The 21,572-nt window shown below is 43.3% G+C and overlaps 1 protein-coding gene across 3 annotated transcripts in view; it reads left to right on the top strand.

Moving 5' to 3' along the window:
• Positions 1 to 21,572, top strand: part of ARNT2 (aryl hydrocarbon receptor nuclear translocator 2) — a gene marked incomplete at both ends in the record, with an annotated part of 194,707 nt that overhangs the window by 96,502 nt on the left and 76,633 nt on the right. For all 3 annotated transcript variants that reach the window (XM_082838443.1, XM_082838442.1, XM_082838441.1), the window contains 3 exons: positions 9,490 to 9,592; positions 12,373 to 12,438; positions 12,781 to 12,866. In XM_082838443.1, the coding sequence (XP_082694569.1) occupies positions 9,490 to 9,592; positions 12,373 to 12,438; positions 12,781 to 12,866 (255 nt within the window). The remainder of the gene's footprint in view (positions 1 to 9,489; positions 9,593 to 12,372; positions 12,439 to 12,780; positions 12,867 to 21,572) is intronic.

Here is a 21,572-nt window from a genome sequence, read left to right as displayed (position 1 = left end):
ATAGCACAAGGTAACCGACAAGGTCCTACTGTATAGCACAGGGAACTCTACCCAATATTCTGTGATAACCTACATGAGAAAAGAATCTAAAAAAGAATGAGTATATGTATAGCTGAATCACTGCTCTGCACCTGAAACTAACACAACATCGTTGTAAATCAACTATACTTCAATAAAATTAAAATTTTTTTTTTAAAAAGGAATAACACAAGAACATTGTGGTGGGGGAGGTTCTGGGTGGATAGAGGAGCAGTTGTCCTTAGCAACTCTACTGCCCATTCAGAGACCCCCACTTCTGGTTTGAGAAGAAAATAGCTTGGCTACAACTTCAGAATTGGTATATTTGTACCCTCAGTTGTGTCCAAACACCTGCCAGAGATAATGAAAAATAGGAAAATGTACCCACCCTCGGTAGCAGAAGGCCCATTCTCTCCCAGGCTCAGTAGCTGTAGCTCATGCTCTGGAGTTTGTTCTGGAACAGGCCTTGCGCACTCTGCTTAGGTTCCTCTGCTGTGGGGTATTTGTTCCTGTGTGCACAGCTGCTGGAATGGCTGGGCTCAGCCTTTTGAGAATGAGAACACATTGTCACTGGAACAGCAACCAAAGTCTCTTCTAGCCCCTGGGCTCCCGTTTCAGGGGCCACACATTTTTGGAAGGACATCAAATATTGTCCATCATGGAGCCGTCGCTTTGCTTTTGTTGCTAATCATTTTCTCTTGTTTTCCTCCTTTTCAAACCAAGATAAGATGTTTCCAGTTTTCTTAAGGATTCTTTTGATGAAATAATTCTAATTTATATTTGTATTTCTGTTATAGCCTGGGGAGCTGTTTTATGAGCACAAAGCCTTCTTTTGTGATCTTATCCAAGACAAACTTCTGATTCTTCTTTTATCAAAAAGTTACTACTGACCAAAATACTACTTAAAAATCAGCTTACTGAAAACAGTTCTAGAAGGGCCCTCTGCCCATAGAAAAAGGTGCTCTGTTGTTGGACTCTTTATAATCATCCTTCTTCTAAAATAGGAGTCAGCAAAATGTTTTTTGTAAAGGGCCAGATAATGAATATTTTTGGCTTTGTGAGCCATATTGTCTCTTTCACAACTACTCGTTTCTACTGTCCTAGCATGGAGGTGGCCATGGGCAGTGCATAAGTGAATGGCCATGGCTGTGTTCCAATAAATATTTAAAAACCAGAGAGTGAGCCAGCTTTGGGTCATAGGTCAGAGTTTGCCAACTCCTGTTCTGAAGCATCTTATGCTTTTTCACTGTCTTTTTAAAAGTATAGTTAAAATCCAGGATGTGTCATCATTCTTCTTTCCATTTCATGGAGCAGAAACACTGAATATTGGTCAATGTGTTAACTGCAGGGTTCCCTAGGACCTGGCATTAAGAACCTTAAGAAAATGTTTTCATTTGATGCAGTAATTCCATTCCATCAGGAATCTGTCCTAAGCTGATATGGCTAGTTTTTTCTCTGTAGTTATTTACCACAGTATTATTTGCCACGTAAAAAACCTGGGAACAACTTAAGGTCCCGTGGTAAACTGTCTACTCAAAATAATATCACAGAGCCTTTCGAATAATATGTCTGATTAAATCCTTTATGAGTCTATGTTGTAATATAAAGTGGAAAAATATATACCATGAAACCTCACTTAATTAAAAGAAAAGAGCAGGCGTGCATAGAAAAAGATTGACAGGAAATACACCGAAGTATTAATAGTTTTTTCTCTAGAGAGGAAGATTATCTGAGTTTTTTACTGTGTGTGTGAGTGTGTGTGTGTGTGTGTGTGTGTGATTTTTCTAAAAAGACCACTTTAGTTCTAGAATTTTAAAGAAGTATTTTAAGGAGAGAAGTAGTTCTTCAACCTTTTAGCCTGAGACAGTGTAGTATGCATTATTCTAGAATCTTCCTTAGAGAAGCCAAGGGGCAGGGGCTGGGTTGACTCTAGGAGAGCCTCTCAGACCTGTGCTCTGTAGTCCAGGACGGTCATCTTAGGGCTCACAGAGTGGCTGCCTGGGGTCTGCCAGTCATTTATACGGTAATTCTCAAAGCAGATTATTGAGCTCTTATGTGTAAGTCTTCGAATCCCCACAGAACCTTCAAAGTAGGCAGGTCTGACCCTGCTTTCCAGTTAAAGGGACTGAGACAGAGAGAAAGGAAGTGACCTGCTCCTCTCCCACAACTGCACCTGCAGGATCGGTGTCTCCCATCCTTCCCAGCCTTTCTCTTTGAAACAGCCTACTTCAGGTTTGGGATGTGTTATTCACTCACTGATGGTTCTGCTTTGTACATCAAATTCAGAAAAAATATCTGCTTCCACAGCTGCTGCTTGCGTTGGAAGATTTCTGGGGCTTCTTCGGAAAAGTGGGCCATTGTGTAACGTGAGACCTGCCCGCTCTGGTGACCGGCTGGGTGCGAGTGCTCAGAGAGAAGCTCGTGGCTTCTGTACTGAAAGCAGGAAGAGCTGATGGGTTGGGAGGCTTCGGCACTGGCCTGTCTGAATTCAAAGAACTGGTGAAGTGGGAGGGCCAGAGTGAAAGGACTAGCGGGTGTGAAATTTGTGATCCAGAGGGGGATGTTTCAATGTAAACTCTCCCAGGGAGCAGTTGTAGATGCCTGTGGGTTCCAGCATATGGTGCTGGGCGTGGAGTCTGCCATGGCGTGGGGGGAACATATCAGAATTGAGGAGGGCAGATACTGAGGCAGGGATGTTAGGGGAGTCCTCCACATGGAGGCTGAACCCATCCATGGTGACAGCAGGTCTTGGGGTGAAGAGAAGGACTATGAGTGATGTGCTAACATCTAAAAATGAAAGAGGAGAAGTGACCCAGAGGTTTGAAGACTACAGAGGACGGGGGGAGAGGGGTAGTTAGGGAGTTTGGGATTGCCATGTACACACTGCTATATTTAAAATGGGTAACCCGTAAGAGCCTACTGTGTAGCACAGGGAACTCTGCTCAATATTAGGTAACAACCTAAATGGGAAAAGAATTTGGAAAAGAATAGATACATGTACATGTACAACTGAATCACTTTGCTGTACACCTGAAACTAACACAACATTGTTAATCAACTATACTCCAATATAAAATAAAACGTTTTTAAAAACTACTGTAAAAAAAAATAAAAGAGGGCTTGCAGGTGAACGAGGCTGACATGGTGAGTCTGGAAGGAGCCTGGGGTCATATGAGAGGAGTGCTGGTTTGGAAGGGCTCTGGGGGCCCAGGAAGATGGCAGACCTACCTCTGACCCCGTAGCATATGGGATGTGAGAGAACAAGTCTCTTTTCCAGAAGAAATGCTGCCAGGGGAGCAAGCAGGTCAGGCTGGACTGTTAGGTCGGGGGGGCTGGGGAAAGGCCCTCAGCGTCTGAAAGGAGCTGAGGATATAGGAGTTTGTGTATTTCAGAGTACGTGTTCCAGAGGGCACCTAGAGGAGATGAGGGAGGAGGGGAACGGGGGGCTTGGATCGTCGTGGTTGAAGAGGACAGAGAGTAGAGAGAGGTGACCAGGGTGGCCGGGAGTTTAGGCACCGGCCAAAGGAAAGCAGGATGGGAATCACGGTGACACCAGCCAGTGACAGGATTACAAAGGAGCGAGTCCTCCTGACCCAGTGGATGAGGTTGGGCGTCAGGGGAGTTTCTGGAAGGGGTCAGCTTTGGCCTGGTTGATTGTGTTTCTAGGGACCCACTGGGAACCAGTCCTAGAAGTCCAGACCCATGGTTCTAAGCAGACCAAGGTTTCTGTGGATCAGGAAAGAAGGTTAAGAGCGGTAGAAATAGCAGCTGTGTCTCCATGCTTGCTTCTCTCCTGGGGAGCCCGGTTGTAAGTAAGCTCGACACCCAGTTGCCATGGGATGGAGCGTGATTCTCATTCCATTACACTGGGACTCACTGCCCAGAGCCGGGGGTCGGCCCCCTCCCTTCATAAATCTCCCCTGCTATTAAATTTGTCACAAATCCAATTTCCATAAGCCTTTCAGGAACACACCTACTGCATAAAGTAGGCATGCTTTCCATTCCCAAGGAGCCTGGAATGGGGGTTCGTTGTGCCTGAGGAAATTGGAGAAGCACACGGAGAAATAAACGCTGAAGCTCTTGCCCCTCAGGGTCAGGACAGCAGACCGTGGAAATGTGTTTTTTCATTTCCTCATGTTCCAGGGCTCATGTGCTTCGCAGCTGTGATTTATTTTCACAGCACACTCTGGAATTTGACAGACTTTCATGCTGGCCTGCTTCACAGCTGAAACCATTTGCCATTTGGTAGATGATGAAGCAAGTGACAAGTTCCACTAAAACAGCCCTAAAAGGAAGACGTCTGTGAGTGAGACAGACAGGTGTCAAACGCTGGCGGGCCTCCTCCGTGCGGGATGGTGCCAGAGCTCCCAGCAGACAGAGAGCCGGGCGACGGGCTTGAACTGTGGGGTGCACCTCCTGCTTAAAGATGCGTGGCTCTGTGGCGGGCATGACGGTGACTACCGGTGTTCGGAGGGCTGCTCACCCCGCACCCTACAGGGCCCTGGTCCACGTGGGGAGCTGGGGAGCGAAGGCTGCAGTGTCCCAGCTGCTGCTGCAGGTGCTGGGGAAGGAGAGTTGACGCCCCTTCCGAAACCCTGCGTGCCGCCCCTGCTTCCTCCCCTCTGCTGGAAGCAGTGGGAGTCACTTGGGTGGCGGGGGCCCTTCCTCAAGGACCTTTCAATTTCAAGTGATAGAAACCCATTCAACTACTTACTGCAAAGGTGTGGCTCTCTGACCACTTTCTCACTCTGACTTTATTTTGTTCCTAGCACGTATTTCCTCCCGACACACTCTCTCTCCTCCTGTCTCCTCCCTTCCCTCCTGTTCTTTGGTTTTTGCTGTCTATTCACGCGCTGGAATAGAATGGCCTTTGCCTGTTTAGCTTTTTGTGCTTATATTGGTGCTTACCTATTGTAGGTGTTTAATAAATATGTATTAAATGATGGCAAGATGACACCTTGGGTAGATTGTGACAATAAATAGGAGTTAGTCAGGCAAAGGGAAGGGAGGTCCCAAGGCAGCTGCAGGGAAGGCTCAGAGCTGAGAGGTGAGAGCAGCCCCTGGGGACCCATAATGAGTCATTGTATGCCAGGGAGGGAGCTGAGCGGTGGTGAGTGACTGGTCAGCAGCAGGGGGTGACAGGTAGAGTGAGGTGAGCAGAGACCAGATCTTGGGGGACCTTTTAATGCCATGCGGCATGTGGCATGCGGGATCTTAGTACCCGATCAGAGACTGAACCCACGCCCCCCGCAGTGGAAGCGCAGAGTCTTAACCGCTGGACCGCCAGGAAAGTCCCATTGGGGGACCTTTGATACTGGGCTGCAGGACTTGGATTTTATTGGGAATCCATCGTGGGGAGCATGAAGGGTTTTCAAGGAGGAGTGTGACAGGATCATTTGTTTGAAGTCTGCTGGGAAACTCACCCTTATTGCTCTCCTTCTGTGTGCAGGTCACTTGTGTATGTGTTGTATCACAATGATCCTGAAAGTAAGATCCTACTCCTCCATTTTGCAGGAATAAAACTGTGGACTAGAGAAGCTAAGTGCTGGGGGTCACACAAGGCATAGAACCATTGTCATTTTTGTGTTTTAAGTAAAGACTTCTGGTAGCTGCGCAGAAGCCTGATTGAAGGGGGCAAGGCTGCTGCAGCACTCCATCCAGGGGAACAGCGGTGGCAGATCTAAGTAGTAGCAATGCAGATGGACGTGCATAGACCAAGGTGTACAGGAGGGAGAGTTGACAGAACGTTAGTAATTGACCAGATGTTGGAGTGAGTTTTTCATATTCACTATTTAATAAGCAGTTATAGAGCACTTTCTATGAGCCATGCTCACTTTATAGCATTACCCCATTTAATCCTCACAGCAACCACCTGAGCAAAGTGCTATTATTATCCTCGTTTTACAGACGAAGAAGCTGAAGCACAGAGATGTTAGGTAACTTGCCCAGGGTCACACAGTAAGTGAAGGAGGCAGGATTTAAAGCTAGGTCCACGCTCTTAGCTATTAGATTTCTAGGTGGAGCACCTGAGTAGTGGTAGTGCCAACGACCAAGGCAGGGAACTACAGAAAAGGCAGCTCTGGCTGCTTTGGACAGGAGGACGGATTTGGTTTTGGACCTGTGGAGTTTAAGGTGTCTGAGATGCCCAAGAGACAGTTGGACACAGAAGAGCTTCCCAGAGGTCTGGCTGGAGATGACATCTTGGTGTCATCGGCATGTAGGGCGTAGGGGAGCCAGAACATTACTAGAGGGTCCTGGGGAGAGTGAGAGAGAAAAGGACCAACCCTCTCACACCCCAGGAGTGCCAGGCTGGGCTGAGGAGAAAGAGCTACCACAAGGGCTGAGAACCAGCAAAGGAGAAGCAGGAGAAAGTGGTGTCCTGGGGCAAGAATGTTCCAAGGAGGAGGGACTGGTCAAGGTCAGGGATGAAAGCAAGAGCGACTGAATAGTGTATATTGAATGTGGCAACAAACAGGGACCCTGTGGTCTAGGCTGGAGCAGCCTTGTGAGCTGTAGAGAAGGCAGAGTGCAGGGGCCAAGCCATCAGGAGGAGCGGGGCGGGAGACAGTGCACGTGGACAGGATGCTCTGACTGCGGGGGTTAGGGGGAGGATGGGAACTTCAGAAGTTGGGGGACAGGATGGGAACTTACAAGAAGGATTTTTTATTTGTTCCCACCCCACCCTGAGACACCGATGATGAAAGATACTTGATGATGTTTGAATACTGGAAGGAGCAGATGGTAGGGAGGGGAGACGTTAGAAATAACTGGGTTGGAGGGCTCTGGCTGATGGAACAAAGCCCATTGTGGGTGGGGAGGCTGCACTGAGATTCAGCATTTCTTCCTCTGAGATGAGAGCACAGCGGGTGATGGGTGCAGATGCGTGTGTCGTTTAACGTAGGGACAGGGAAACAAGGAGGTAACAATCCATTTATACTAGCATGTTACTTAATGCCAATTGTGTTGAAAAGTCCTCTTATGGATGGGTAAAAACAACTCAGTTCAACTAGCAAGCATATACAGTCGCGCCTCCGTATCCACGCAGATTAGTTCCAGTACCCGCCACAGATACCAAAGTCCACGGATGCTCAGGTCTCTTATATAAAACAGTGTAGTATTTGCATGTGGGATCTCAGTTCCCCGACCAGGGATCGAACCCACATCTCCTGCATTGGAAGCGTGGGGTCCTAACCACTGGACTGCCAGGGAAGTCCCCCTCCTGTATACTTTAAATCATCTCTAGATTACTTGTAACACCTATATGTAATAACAATATAAATGCTATGTAAATAGTTAATTCAAGTTTCGCTTTTTGGAAATTTCTGGAATTTTTTCCCCCAATATTTCCCATCCATGGTTGGTTGAATCTGGGAATGCAGAACCCATGAAATACGGAGGGCTGATTGTACACTGAATCAGACACCATAAGTGGTGCTTATGGACACAACATTTTGAACTTGATTCCTTTCTTCAAGGTACAGAGCTCAAGGTCAAGGAAAATGGACATGTAATTAAATCATTATGATACAATGTGGAAAGTGTTATAAATGTCTATTTCTTCCACCAGACATGGTGGTAGACATGGTCTTGCACATATGTGCATCCCCTGAGCCTCACAAGATGCCTGTCTCATGAAAAGCATTTGATAAATACTGAAGGAAGGAATGAAGGAGGAAGGGAGGGAGAGAGGGAGGAAGGGAGAAGAAGGAAGAAAAGGACATGAAGCTCTGCCTGAAGAACTTAGAAAAGATTTCCCAGAGGTTGTGACATGTGAACTGGTGCTGAAGGATGAGTAGCAGTTCACCGGGATGACAGTTCATGTGGAACAGAGAGAGAATTTCTGGCAGAAAGGACCATATCTGCAAATGTGTGAGGGCACAAGGCACTTATAGATATGCCTGCCTGGTGAGTGCTTTGATGAGGCCACGGTCCAGAGCTGCTCTCTGTACTGCAGGGAAGCCTCTAACCACATATGGTTACTAAGCACCCGAAACGGGGCCAGTCGGAATTGAAATATGCTCTACATGTAAAACACACACCGATTTCAAAGACTTAGTATGAGAAAATGTGGACTATCCCATTAGTAATGTTTGCAGGGATTACATGTTGAAAGGATAGTGTTTTGGATATATTATTAAAAGTAATTTTACCTGCTTCTTTTAACTTTTTAAAAATGCTCCTGCTAGAACATTTAAAATTACATAGATGGCTCTTAGTATGCTTCTCTTGGACAGGGTACCAGGAAGTGTAGGGGAAATGAGGTTGAGTGGCAGGCAGGGCTCAAATCATGGACTCTGGAAGGACCTCCTGTAAGCAATGCAGTTTTTAAAAAATTTTTATTTTATATTGGAGTTTAGTTGATTTACAATGTTGTGTTAGTTTCAGGTGTGCAGCGAAGTGATTCAGTTATACATATACATACATACATATATATATATATATATATATATATATATATATATATTCTTTTTCAGATTCTTTTCCCGTATAAGTTATTACAAGAGTATTGAGTAGAGTCCCCTGTGCTATACACACTCCTATATATAAAATAGATAATCAACAGGGACCTACCATATAGCAATGCAGTTTTAAGCCAGGACGGGCACAGTCAGATGCGTGTTGTCTAGAAAGCTGTCAGCTGTGTGAAAGGTGGACTGAGGAGAGAGGATGCTGGGGGTTGGAAGTGAGCGAGTCTCCCTCGAGGAATGATGAGCCAGACGAGATGGACCGACTGAGTGTGCGGGAGGCAAGGGAGAGGAAGGTAAGATGACATCTAGAATTCTGGCTTTGATTGCCGTTGGATGCAGATGCTTTTGTGCGTATCTGGGGAGAAGTGGGTGATGCTGCCTTCGAGGTATACAGTCAGCTGCTGGTGGTTTAGATCTTGGTGCTGGAGTTGTAGACGTAGGGTCATTAGGATAGAGGTGATCATGAAAACCTCGGAGTGGATAAAATCGCATAGGGGATGCATAGAACAAGAAGAGAAGATGGCTGAGGTTGGAGCCCCTGGGGGATGAAGGGGCAGACGCGAGGAGAGTGGAGAGTGCTTGTCAGAAGCCAAGGAGAGGGGGGACTTTTGAGAATCATTGTGCCGTTGAGTAAAGTTCTGCCAAGCAGTCAGATGAGTCAAAGAGAGAACGCGTTTTGGATTTAGCAATAAGAAAGTTGTTGGTGACCTTGGTGAATGCCGTTTCCATGAAGCAGTGGGGGAGAAAGCCGAATTGGAGGGACTGGTGGTGATGGAATTGAACAATGCAGAGGCAGCAAGTGTGGACCACTCTTTGAAGAAAACAAGGCATTTGACTTGTGTGGATTTCATTGCTTAAAGAATGTTGGGAATTCCAAGAAACAAACGACTTGTGATTTGTGTTGCCCCCTGTGTTTTCATTTGCAGAGCTCTCCCTGCACCTGCACCCCCCACCCCAATCAAAGGCAGAGACTTATGCAAATGTCCTTTTCTCTCTCTCTCAGGCCGGATCTTGGACCTGAAGACTGGGACGGTCAAGAAGGAAGGGCAGCAGTCATCCATGAGGATGTGCATGGGCTCCCGGAGGTCCTTCATCTGCAGGATGAGGTCTGTTTGGGGGAACAGTGGGCTGGGCTCTGATGGGGTTGCTCCCTTCTCACCTCCGCTGAGAGTCCTGATGGGCTATAAGATCACACCTTCGCTCTGGTGATGTCATCTGACTGCAGCATGTAAGCCTCCTGCTTCTAGGTCTGTCTCACCTGTAAATGGAGAAGATGAGTCGACAGTTGGACATATAGTTCAGGAATTCACGGGAGCGTTTGGGGCTGAAGACATAGAGTCAGGGATTGACGACAGTGAGGTGTATCTAAAGCCCCGAGACCGCATGAGATCACCTGGGAAATGAGTGTTGCTAGAGAAGAGCTCTGAGCTCAGGCCACCCCTGCACCCGGGAGGCGAGGAAGAACCGGCAGAGACTGAGAAGGAGCGGCTGGGCAGATGGCAGGGAACAAGAGAGGGAGAAGGAAGTTTCCAGGAGGAAGGCGTGGTCCACTGCCAGATGCTGCTGCTGATTCCCAGATATGAGGACTGAGGATCCATCACTGGACCCCAGAGGGAGAAGCAGCGGCAGCTGGAGCTGCAGGCAGGTGAGCGAGGCGGGCGTCCTCCTCTCCTCCAGGAAAGAAGTCGGTCCCCGCTGGCCCGGGCACGTGCTCTCCCAGGCTCTTCTTGAGCACTTTTCCCGACAAGGCCACCCAAGTCCACATCAATCCTGATTCAGCTCCAGCGCCTCCTGCCCTCTCCAACCTCCTCCCCGCCCCTGCCAACCTTCCCGATGCTCCGATCTCAGGGCCGGGCACAGTGGAGCCACTCACTACCGTCACCTTCCTCCAGTGGTTTGCTTCTGGGACGGGGACTTACCACTTGAGCATCTGTTGGGAACTATGAAGTTACAGACAATCGATGTTTAAAATAAGTCTATATTTTCACTAATTCAAAGTCACCTTTTAAAGCAACTCTACTTCTTTTTTTTTTTTTTTTTTTGCGGTACGCGGGCCTCTCACTGTTGTGGCTTCGCCCATTGCGGAGCACAGGCTCCGGACGCGCAGGCTCAGCGGCCATGGCTCACGGGTGCAGCCTCTCCGCGGCATGTGGGATCTTCCCGGACCAGGGCACGAACCCGTGTCCCCTGCATCGGCAGGCGGACTCTCAACCACTGCGCCACCAGGGAAGCCCAAAAGCAACTCTACTTCTTAAACAAAAACTGTTAATCTACGGGCTAGGCCATCTCAGATCACAGGTTGCCTGTGTTTAGGGGAGACTTGCCTCTCTAACCTCTAGCTGAGTCCTGAGAACCGGCAGAGGACTTGAGTATGGCTGTCCTTTCCTCCCAGTCGGCTCCTCTCCAGGCTGAGCATTTGGAATGCTTCCAGAAGACACGGACGGAATCCCCTTCACCGCCTGCCTCAGGTCATAAGGCGGTGTTGGAGTGACAATACACGAGCATCTCCTTGTGATTTAGCACTGAGTCTGCGCAGACTGCCTTCCCTCTGTTCAGCCTACAGGGGCAAGCTGGGGGGCTCAACTCACATGCGTTAGTGTCCACCCAGGGACAGAATGCCATCGGTTAATGTAGTCCGACACAGCAAGGGCTTTCCACAGTGCTTTGGCCAATAGGGTAAATGCCCATCCTAGCTTGATGGGCATTCAGTCTAGCACCAGCAATGTGAATTCTTAATTGCACCATCTAAGCAGTTGCCTTGTGAATGAATGTATTGGAAGCATCAAGTTCACCATTCCTGAGTAGCCTCCAGTGCCATTAGCACTGCCCTATCGACCAGATTCAGGCGGTCCGCTTCCTGCCCTGGTGCCTCTCAAGACATGCTCTAGGTAGTTTTTCCCAGTGCCAGACCCACACTACCTGGATTTACCTGTAAGGTGTGCAGCACTGCCATCTGCTGAGAGCATGGCCTTCGCCTCCAAATAAAGCAGCTTAGTTTCAGGAAGACACTGGGCATTCCCGGCAGCAATGTCTTCGATTGACCTGCTGTGAAAATACGCTCGTGCTGGCAGCCATCCCAGGTCTCAGAGTATATAACTGGACTCTTATCTTTGTTGTATTGAATACTGAGGCATCCAGCTATGTAGCTGGGATGTAGTGGAAGCGCATGTAAAGAGTGGACGTCCTGAGAGCACAGGTCAGAGGTTGGCCACAGTGCAGGCTTTGGACATGCAGAGCCTGGATGCTGAGAGAGTTATGGAGAAGGCAGAAAAGGTGCTACCAGAGTGGGCAGTGGGACGCCTCACGTCCCCTGCCTCCCAGAGAAGGACCCCAGAAAGCCCTGATTCCAGACTCATCCCTCCCTGTCCCCACTCTGACCTTTGACATCCGCAGGCCTGCAGCTGTCTGCTTATTCCTAGTGCCAGAACATTGCAGGGGAGGAGGCAGTTTCCACGCTGTGAAGCTAAAGCCTGAGAAGATGCTTCTGTTCATCAATTGGCAACATCTGTTTTGAGTTGATGCCTCTGCTCGGGCCTGAAGAGACACTGTTGCTGTCATCACCCTCTTCCCTTGTTTCCTGAAAGCCACCAAGTTACACTGAAATGATCTGCAGGACGGAGCATGGCCAGGATCCTCCTAGTGTCTTTCTGGATGTCTGCGGCTCCTGGGCTGGGCCCTGAGGCAATTTCCATGTGCAGTGCAGAATGGCTCTTGCCTTCAGTGACAATCAAAATTCACAGGCATGCAACCCTGCTTCTGCACTTTGGAAAGAACTTGGCTACAGGGTGCTCGCATTAGATAAGGCCCATATACTTGCCTGCAGCACTATGTGCTTTATAAACTTGCCTAGGTCTTCACTCACTCTAATATATTTATCAAATCTTAGGTGTGGAAATGCTCCTTTGGACCACCTTCCTCTAAACAGAATAACCACCATGAGGAAAAGGTTCAGGTCAGTAAGCCTTTCTGATGTATGTTTTGGGGCTGTGCTGGTAGATAGCTTAAATGCACTAAGCTAAGGAGTAGCCGAACTTGAAGACAGGGCTTAGCCTTGGAGGGCACCAAGAGACCTGCACATCAGGGTTGCAGTGGTTGAGATGAGAAAGGGAGTTGGGTGGATTTATTTTGCATATTCAGACCATGTAGGAGGAGGGAAAACAGGATGGTGGGAAGTCAAGATTGAAAACCACAAGGCCAACAGTAGAACCCAGTGACTTAGATACCAAAAGAGTCATGGACATCCTTGCCTCACCTCCAGATGTCGAAAACAAGCTCACAGAAGTTCTTTCTCTAGGAATGGCCTTGGCCCTGTGAAAGAAGGAGAAGCCCAGTATGCTGTGGTCCACTGCACAGGCTACATCAAGGCTTGGCCTCCAGCAGGTAAGCAGAACCTGCATATACATTCCCAGGGGATCTCATGTTATTTCACCTCACCATGGTATCCTGTTAGAAATGCATTCTTTTTTTGTTTTTTTTAACATCTTTATTGGAGTATAATTGCTTTACAGTGTTGTGTTAGTTTCTGCTCTATAACAAAGTGAATCAGCTATATGCATACATATATTCCCACATCCCCTCCCTCTTGCATCTCCCTCCCACCCTCCTTATCCCACCCCTCTAGGTGGTCACAAAGGACCAAGCTGATCTCTCTGTGCCACGCAGCTGCTTCCCACTAGCTATCTATTTTACATTTGGTAGTGTATATATGTCAATGCTACTCTTTCACTTTGTCCCAGCTTACCCTTCCCCCACCCCGTGTCCTCAAATCCATTCTCTACGTCTGTGTCTTTATTCCCGTCCTGCCCCTAGGTTCATCAGAACCATTTTTTTTTTTTTTAGATTCCATATATGTGTGTTAGCATATGGTATTTGTTTTTCTCTTTCTGATTTACTTCACTCTGTATGACACACTCTAGGTCCATCCACCTAACTACAAATAACTCAATTTCATTTCTTTTTATGGCTGAGTAATATTCCACTGCATATATGTGCCACATCTTCTTTATCCATTCATCTGTTGATGGACACTTAGGTTGCTTCCATGTCCTGGCTATTGTAAATAGTGCTGCAATGAACAATGTGGTACCTGACTCTTTTGGGTTTTTTTTTTTTAATGTTTATTTATTTATTTATTTGTTTTCTTATTAGTCATCCATTTTATACACATCAGTGTATATATGTCAATCCCAATCTCCCAATTCATTACACCACCACCACCACCCTCTGCCGCTTTCCCCCTTGGTGTCCATACGTTTTTTTCTCTACTTCTGTGTCTCAATTTCTGCTCTGCAAACCGGTTCATTGGTTCCATTTTCTAGGTTTCACATATATGCGTTAATATACCATATTTCTTTTTCTCTTTCTGACTTACTTCACTCTGTATGACAGTCTCTAGATGCATCCACGTCTCTACAAATGACCTAATTTTGTTTCTTTTTATCGCTGAGTAATATTCCATTGTATATATGTACCACATCTTCTTTATCCATTCATCTGTCAATGGGCATTTAGGTTGCTTCCATGACCTGGCTATTGTAAATAGTGCTGCAATGAACATTGGGGTGCATGTGTGGTTTTGAATTCTGGTTTTCTCTGGGTATATGCCCAGTAGTGGGATTGCTGGGTTATATGGTAATTCTATTTTTAGTTCTTTAAGGAAACTCCATACTGTTCTCCATAGTGGCTGTATCAATTTACATTCCCACCAACAGTGCAAGAGGGTTCCCTTTTCTCCACACCCTCTCCAGCATTTATTGTTTGTAGACTTTTTGAGGATGGCCATTCTGACCAGTGTGATGTGATACCTCATTGTAGTTTTGATTTGCATTTCTCTAATGATTAGTAATGTTGAGCATCTTTTCATGTGTTTGTTGGCAATCTGTATATCTTCTTTGGAGAAATGTCTATTTAGGTCTTCGGCCCATTTTTGGATTGGGCTGTTTGTTTTTTTGATACTGAGTTGCATAAGCTGCTTGTATATTTTGGAGATTAATCCTTTGTCAGTTGCTTCGTTTGCAAATATTTTCTACCATTCTGAGGGTTGTCTTTTCATCTTTTTATGGTTTTCTTTGCTGTGCAAAAGCTTTTAAGTTTCATTAAGCCCCATGTGTTTATTTTTGTTTTTATTTCCATTTCTCTAGGAGATGGCTCAAAAAGGATCTTGCTGTGATGTATGTCATAGAGTGTTCTGCCTTTGTTTTCCTCTAAGAGTTTGATAGTGTCTGGCCTTACATTTAGGTCTTTAATCCATTTTGAGTTTATTTTTGTGTATGGTGTTAGGAAGTGTTCTAATTTCATTCTTTTACATGTAGCTATCCAGTTTTCCCAGCACCATTTATTGAAGAGGCTGTCTTTTCTCCATTGTATACTCTTGCCTCCTTTATCAAAGATAAGGTGATCCTATGTGTGTGGGTTTATTTATGGGCTTTCTATCCTGTTCCATTGATCTATATTTCTGTTTTTATGCCAGTACCATACTGTCTTGATTACTGTAGCTTTGTAATATAGTCTGAAGTCAGGGGGCCTGATTCCTCCAGCTCCGTTTTTCTTTCTCAAGATTGTTTTGGCTATTCAGGGTCTTTTGTGTTTCCATACAAATTGTGTGCAATTTTTTGTTCTAGTTCTGTGAAAAATGCCAATGGTAGTTTGATAGGGATTGCATTGAATCTGTAGATTGCTTTGGGTAGTAGAGTCATTTTCACAATGTTGATTCTTCCAATCCAAGAACATAGTATATCTCTCCATCTGCTTGTATCATCTTTAATTTCTTTCATCAGTGTCTTATAGTTTAATGCATACAGGTCTTTTGTCTCCTTAGGTAGGTTTATTCCTAAGTATTTTATTCTTTTTGTTGCAGTGGTAAATTGGAGTGTTTCCTTAATTTCTCTTTCAGATTTTTCATCATTAGTGTATAGGAATGCAAGAGATTTCTGTGTATTAATTCTGTATCCTGCTACTCTACCAAATTCATTGATTAGCTCTAGTAGTTTTTTGGTAGCATCTTTAGGATACTCTATGTATAGTATTGTGTCATCTGCAAACAGTGACAGTTTTACTTCTTTTCCAATTTGGATTCCTTTTATTTCGTTTTCTTCTCTGATTGCTGTGGCTGAAACTTCCAAAACTATGTTGAATAATAGTGGTGAGAGTGGGCAACCTTGTCTTGTTCCTGATCTTAGTCAGTTTTTCACCATTGAGAACGATGTTGGCTGTGAGTTTGTCATATATGGCCTTTATTATGTTGAGGTAGGTTCCCTCCATGCCTACTTTCTGGAGAGTTTTTAATCGTAAATGGGTGTTGAATTTGTCAAAAGCTTTTTCTGCATCTATAGAGATTATCATATGGTTTTTATCCTTCAATTTGTTAATATGGTTTATCACATTGATTGATTTGCATATATTGAAGAATCCTTGCATTCCTGGGATAAACCCCACTTGATCATGGTGTATGATCCTTTTAATGTGCTGTTGGATTCTGTTTGCTAGTATTTTGCTGAAGATTTTTGCATTTATTTTCATCAGAGATATTGGCCTGTAGTTTTCTTTTTTTGTGACATCTTTGCCTGGTTTTGGTATCAGGGTGATGGTGGCCTTGTAGAATGAGTTTGGGAGTGTTGCTCCCTCTGCTATGTTTTGGAGGAGTTTGAGAAGGATAGGTGTTAGCTCTTCTCTAAATGTTTGATAGAATTCACCACTGAAGCTATCTGGTCCTGGGCTTTTGTTTGTTGGAAGATTTTTAATCACAGTTTTAATTTCAGTGCTTGTGGTTGGTCTGTTTATATTTTCTCTTTCTTCCTGGTTCAGTCTCGGAAGGTTGTGCTTTTCTAAGAATTTGTCCATTTCTTCCAGGTTGTCCGTTTTATTGGCATATAGTTGCTTGTAGTAATCTCTCATGATCCTTTGTATTTCTGCAGTGTCAGTTGTTACTTCTCCTTTTTCATTTCTAATTCTGTTGATTTGAGTCTTCTCCCTTTTTGTCTTGATGAGTCTGGCTAATGGTTTATCAATTTTGTTTATCTTCTCAAAGAACCAGCTTTTAGTTTTATTGACCTTTGCTATTGTTTCTTTCATTCCTTTTTTATTTATTTCTGATCTGATTTTTATTTCTTAACTTCTGCTAACTTTGGGGTTTTTTTGTTCTTCTTTCTCTAATTGTTTTAGGTGTAAGTTTAGGTTGTTTATTTGAGATTTTTCTTGTTTCTTGAAGTAGGATTGTATTGCTATAAACTTCCCTCTTAGAACTGCTTTTGCTGCATCCCATAGGTTTTGGGTCGTCATGTTTTTGTTGTCATTTGTTTCTAGGTATTTTTTTATTTCCTCTTTGATTTCTTCAGTGATCTCTTGGTTATTTAGTAGGGTATTGTTTAACCTCCATGTGTTTGTATTTTTTACAGTTTTTTTCCTGTAATTGATATCTAGTCTCATAGTGTTGTGGTTGGAAAAGACACTTGATACGATTTCAATTTTCTTAAATTTACCAAGGCTTGATTTGTGACCCAACATATGGTCTATCCTGGAGAATGTTCCATGAGCACTTGAGAAGAAAGTGTATTCTGTTGTTTTTGGATGGAATGTCCCATAAATATCAATTAAGTCCGTCTTTTTAATGTATCATTTAAAGCTTGTGTTTCCTTATTTATTTTCATTTTGGATGATCTGTCCATTGCTGAAAGTGGGGTGTTAAAGTCCCCTACTATGAATGTGTTACTGTTGATTTCCCCTTTTATGGCTGTTAACATTTGCCTTATGTATTGAGTTGCTCCTACGTTGGGTGCATAAATATTTACAATTGTTATATCTTCTGGTTGGATTGATCCCTTAACCATTATGTAGTGTCCTTCTTTGTCTCTTGTAATAGTCTTTATTTTAAAGGCTATTTTGTCTGATATGAGAATTGCTACTCCAGCTTTCTTTTGATTTCCATTTGCATGGAATATCTTTTTCCATCCCCTCACTTTCAGTCTGTATGTATCCCTAGGTCTGAAGTGGGTCTCTTGTAGACAGCATATGTATGGGTCTTGTTTTCCTATCCATTCAGCCAGTCTATATCTTTTGGTTGGATCATTTCATCCAATTACATTTAAGGTAATTATCGATATGTATGTTCCTATTACCATTTTCTTGATTGTTTTGGGTTTGTTATTGTAGGTCTTTTCCTTCTCTTGTGTTTTCTGCCTAGAAAAGTTCCTTTAGCATTTGTTGGTGGTGCTGAATTCTCTTAACTTTGCTTATCTGTAAAGGTTTTAATTTCTCCGTCGAATCTGAATGAGATCCTTGCTGGGTAGAGTAATCCTGGTTGTAGGTTTTTCCCTTTCATCATTTTAAATATGTCCTGCCATTCCCTTCTGGCTTGCAGAGTTTCTGCTGAAAGATCAGCTGTTAACCTTATGGGGATTCCCTTGTATGTTATTTGTTGCTTTTCCCTTGCTGCTTTCAATATTTTTTCTTTGTATTTAATTTTTGATAGTTTGATTAATATATGTCTCAGCATGCTTCTCTTTGGATTTATCCTGTATGGGACTCTCTGTGCTTCCTGGACTTGATTGACTATTTCCTTTCTCCTGTTAGGGAAGTTTTCGACTACAATCTCTTCAAATATTTTCTCAGACCTTTTCTTTTTCTCTTCTTCTGAGAACCCTATAATTTGAATGTTGGTGCATTTAATGTTGTCCCAGAGGTCTCTGAGACTGTCCTCAATTCTTTTCATTCTTTTTTCTTTATTCTGCTCCCTAGCAGTTATTTCCACAATTTTATCTTCCAGCTCACTTCTCCATTCTTCTGCCTGTTATTCTGTTATTGATTCCTTCTAGAGTATTTTTAATTTCAGTAATTGTGTTGTTCATCACTGTTTGCACTTTAGTTCTTCTAGATCCTTGTTAAATGTTTCTTATATTTTCTCCATTCTGTTTCCGAGAGTTTGGATCATCTTTACTAACATTACTCTGAATTATTTTTCAGGTAGTTTGCCTATTTCATCTTCATTTATTTGGTCTTGTAGGTTTTTACCTTGCTCCTTTGTCTGTAACAAATGTTTTTGTCATTTCAATTTTTTTTTTTTAATGGGTGGTTCTGTATTCCTGTCTTACTTGTTTTTTGGCCTGAAATGTCCAGCACTCGAGTTTGCAGTCAGTTGGATAGAGCTGGGTCTTGGTGCTGAGATGAGGACCTCCAGGAGGCCTCACTCCAATTGATATTCCCTGGGTCTGAGGTTCTCTGTTAGTCCAGTGGTTTGGACTCAGAGCTCCCACCACAGAAGCTCGGGCCCAACCTCCAGCCTGGGAACCAAGATCCCGCAAGCCAGTCGCTGGGGTTCCCTCCATCCCCTTAGGTGTCCGTGGTCCCCCATTGGTACCTGGTAGGTGCCCTAGTTGTGAGGAGACGCGAATTACGCGTCCTCCTAGTATGCCATCTTGACTTCACCAGAAATGCATTCTTAAAGAAAGAGACAGGAAAATAGTCTTATTTTCCTTTGTAGTTAGAACATAGTGATCTTTGTAACTGAAAAAAAAAGTCCTGCTACTTGAAACAAAGGTTTCTAAAAAGAGCAATCGTGCAAAGGTGGTGGGAGCCTCACAAATCCTTTCTATGATCTGTCACCCAGAGCACTCTGTAAAGTCAGAGTGACATTTGAAATGATAATTGTATTCAAGTCGTTAGAGAAATGCAAATCAAAACCACAATGAAATACCTATTACGCTCACTAGGATGGTTCAAATAGACAGACAATAACACGTGTTGGTAAGGATTTGGAGCAACTAGAACCCTCACACTTTGCAGTGGGAGTGTAAAATGGTGCAGCTGCTTTGGAAAACAGTCTGGCAGTTCCTCAAAAGGTTAAACACAGAGTTGCCATATGACTCAGTGATTTTACTCCTAGGTGTGTATATATATATATATATATATATATATATATATATATATATATATATATATGTTCAAGAGAATTGAAAGCGTATGTTCACAAAGAAAATTGTACCTGAATGTTCATCACAGTATTATTCATAGTGACCAAAATGTGGAAACAAATCACACGTGTACATCAGTGGGTAAATAAAAAGTGTTATATCCATATGATGAAATACTATTCAGCAATAAAAAGCAATGCAGTAGTGATTCATGCTATAATATGGGCAAACCTTGAAAACATCATGCCGAGTGAAAGAAGTTAGATGCAAAAGGCCACTCATGATTCCACTTATGTGAAATATCTGGAATAGGCAAATCCATTGAAACAAAAAGTAGATTTATGGTTTCTGGGTTTCTCCAGGTGGAGAAAAATTGGGAGTGACTGCTAATAGATATAGTGTTTCTTTTCAAGGTGACAAAAATGTTCTAAATTTAGATAGTAGTAATAGTTGCGCAACTCTGCAAATCTAAAAACCACTGAATTGTGTACTTTAAGATGGCACATCTTACGGTATGTGAATTATATCTCAATAAATCTGTTGCTAAAAGAATATATACAACGTTAAACCATTTGTGGACACTTTATGGCCCCCAGAGTAGTCTGGCTCAGTGAATGTTCCAGGTCAGCTTGAGTACAATGTGTATTTCGCTATTGTTAAATGGAGTATTCTTTAAATGTCAATTAGATCAAGTTGATTGATAGTGCTGTTGAGGACAGCTATATCCTTATGGATTATTTACCTGCTTGATAGATCAATTACTGAAAGAAGGGTGTTTAAGTCTCCAACTATAATAGTGGCTCGGCCTATCTCTCCTTGCAGTTTTCTGTTTTTGCCTCACATATCTTGACGCTTTGCTGTTTGGCTCATACGGGTTATGGGTTTTTATGTCTTCTTAAAGAAATGACTCCTTTGTCATGTAGTGCCCTTCTTTATCCCTGATAATTTTCCTTGCTCTGAATTCTGCTCTGTCTGAAATTAACATAGCTACTCTAGCTTTCTTTGGATTAGTGTTAACATGGTATATCTTTCTTATCCTTTAACTTTTGAACTTTGTCTTTATATTTAAAGCGAGTTTCTTATGGACAACCTATAGTTGGGTCTAGTGTTTTTAATCCATTCTAACAATCTGTCTTTTATTTGGTGTATTTAAACCATTCACATTTAATGTGATTATTGATATAGTTTGATTAATACCTAACATGTTTTTTTAAATTTAGCTCAATGGTTACTTTTTTATTTTTTATCGGAGTATAATTGCTTTACAATGTTGTGTTAGTTTCTGCTGTACAATGAAGTGAATCAGCTATATGTATACCTATATCCCTTCCCTCTTGGACCTCCCTCCCACCCGCCCCCCAATCCACCCATCTAGGTTGTCACAGAGCACTGAGCTGAGAGTGAAGTAAGCCAGAAAGAGAAAAACAAATATTGGATATTAATGCATATATGTGGGATCTAGAAAAATACCTAGCATGTTTTTGATTCATTGTATTTGTTCTTTGTTTCTTCTTTTTCTCCCTGCTCTTTCACCTTCCCTAGTTTTCATTGAGCATTTTATTTATTTATTTTTCAGTCCAGCTGGTGTTGACTTTATATCTGATTCAAACATTTTATGATCAAACTGTCTAATTCTAAAACATGCCAGTTCAATACCTCATTTGCATGCTATGAGCTCCTTTTTTAAGGGCTTTTTTTTCTTTTCTTTTAAAGAGGCAGCCTTTATTTTAAGGATTTTTACATTGAAGAATTCAAAAACTGGTAGGTTTTTGGAACTTATTGATCTGTATTTAAAAGGAACTGTTGACAAAGATTCACCAGAAATAATCTAAACAAGCAGGAAAGTACAGTTAATACTACTGAAACCTACTAAAATAATTCCAGGACATACGGTTTATCCAACATCATTGAGCATTTTATATGATTTCATTTTCTCTTCTCTCTTGGCATATCAATTATATTTCTTTAAAATTATCTTTATTGTTTGCCCCAAGTTTGAAATATACATTTACAACTAATATAAATCCACTTTTAAATAATATCATACCACTTCATGGGCAGTGCAAGTACCTTATAGCTAAGTGTCCTTCCTTCCTCCTTCCCATGTCTTCATGTTGCCCTCATTCACTTCACTTATCCATAGGCTGTCATTGCCCAATACAGTTGACCCTTGAACAACGTG

Source organism: Leucopleurus acutus, assembly GCF_964270905.1.
Source record: "Leucopleurus acutus genome assembly, chromosome: 1".
NCBI classification, from domain to species: Eukaryota; Metazoa; Chordata; class Mammalia; order Artiodactyla; family Delphinidae; genus Leucopleurus; species Leucopleurus acutus.
This window is presented reverse-complemented; position numbering and strand designations above follow the sequence as displayed.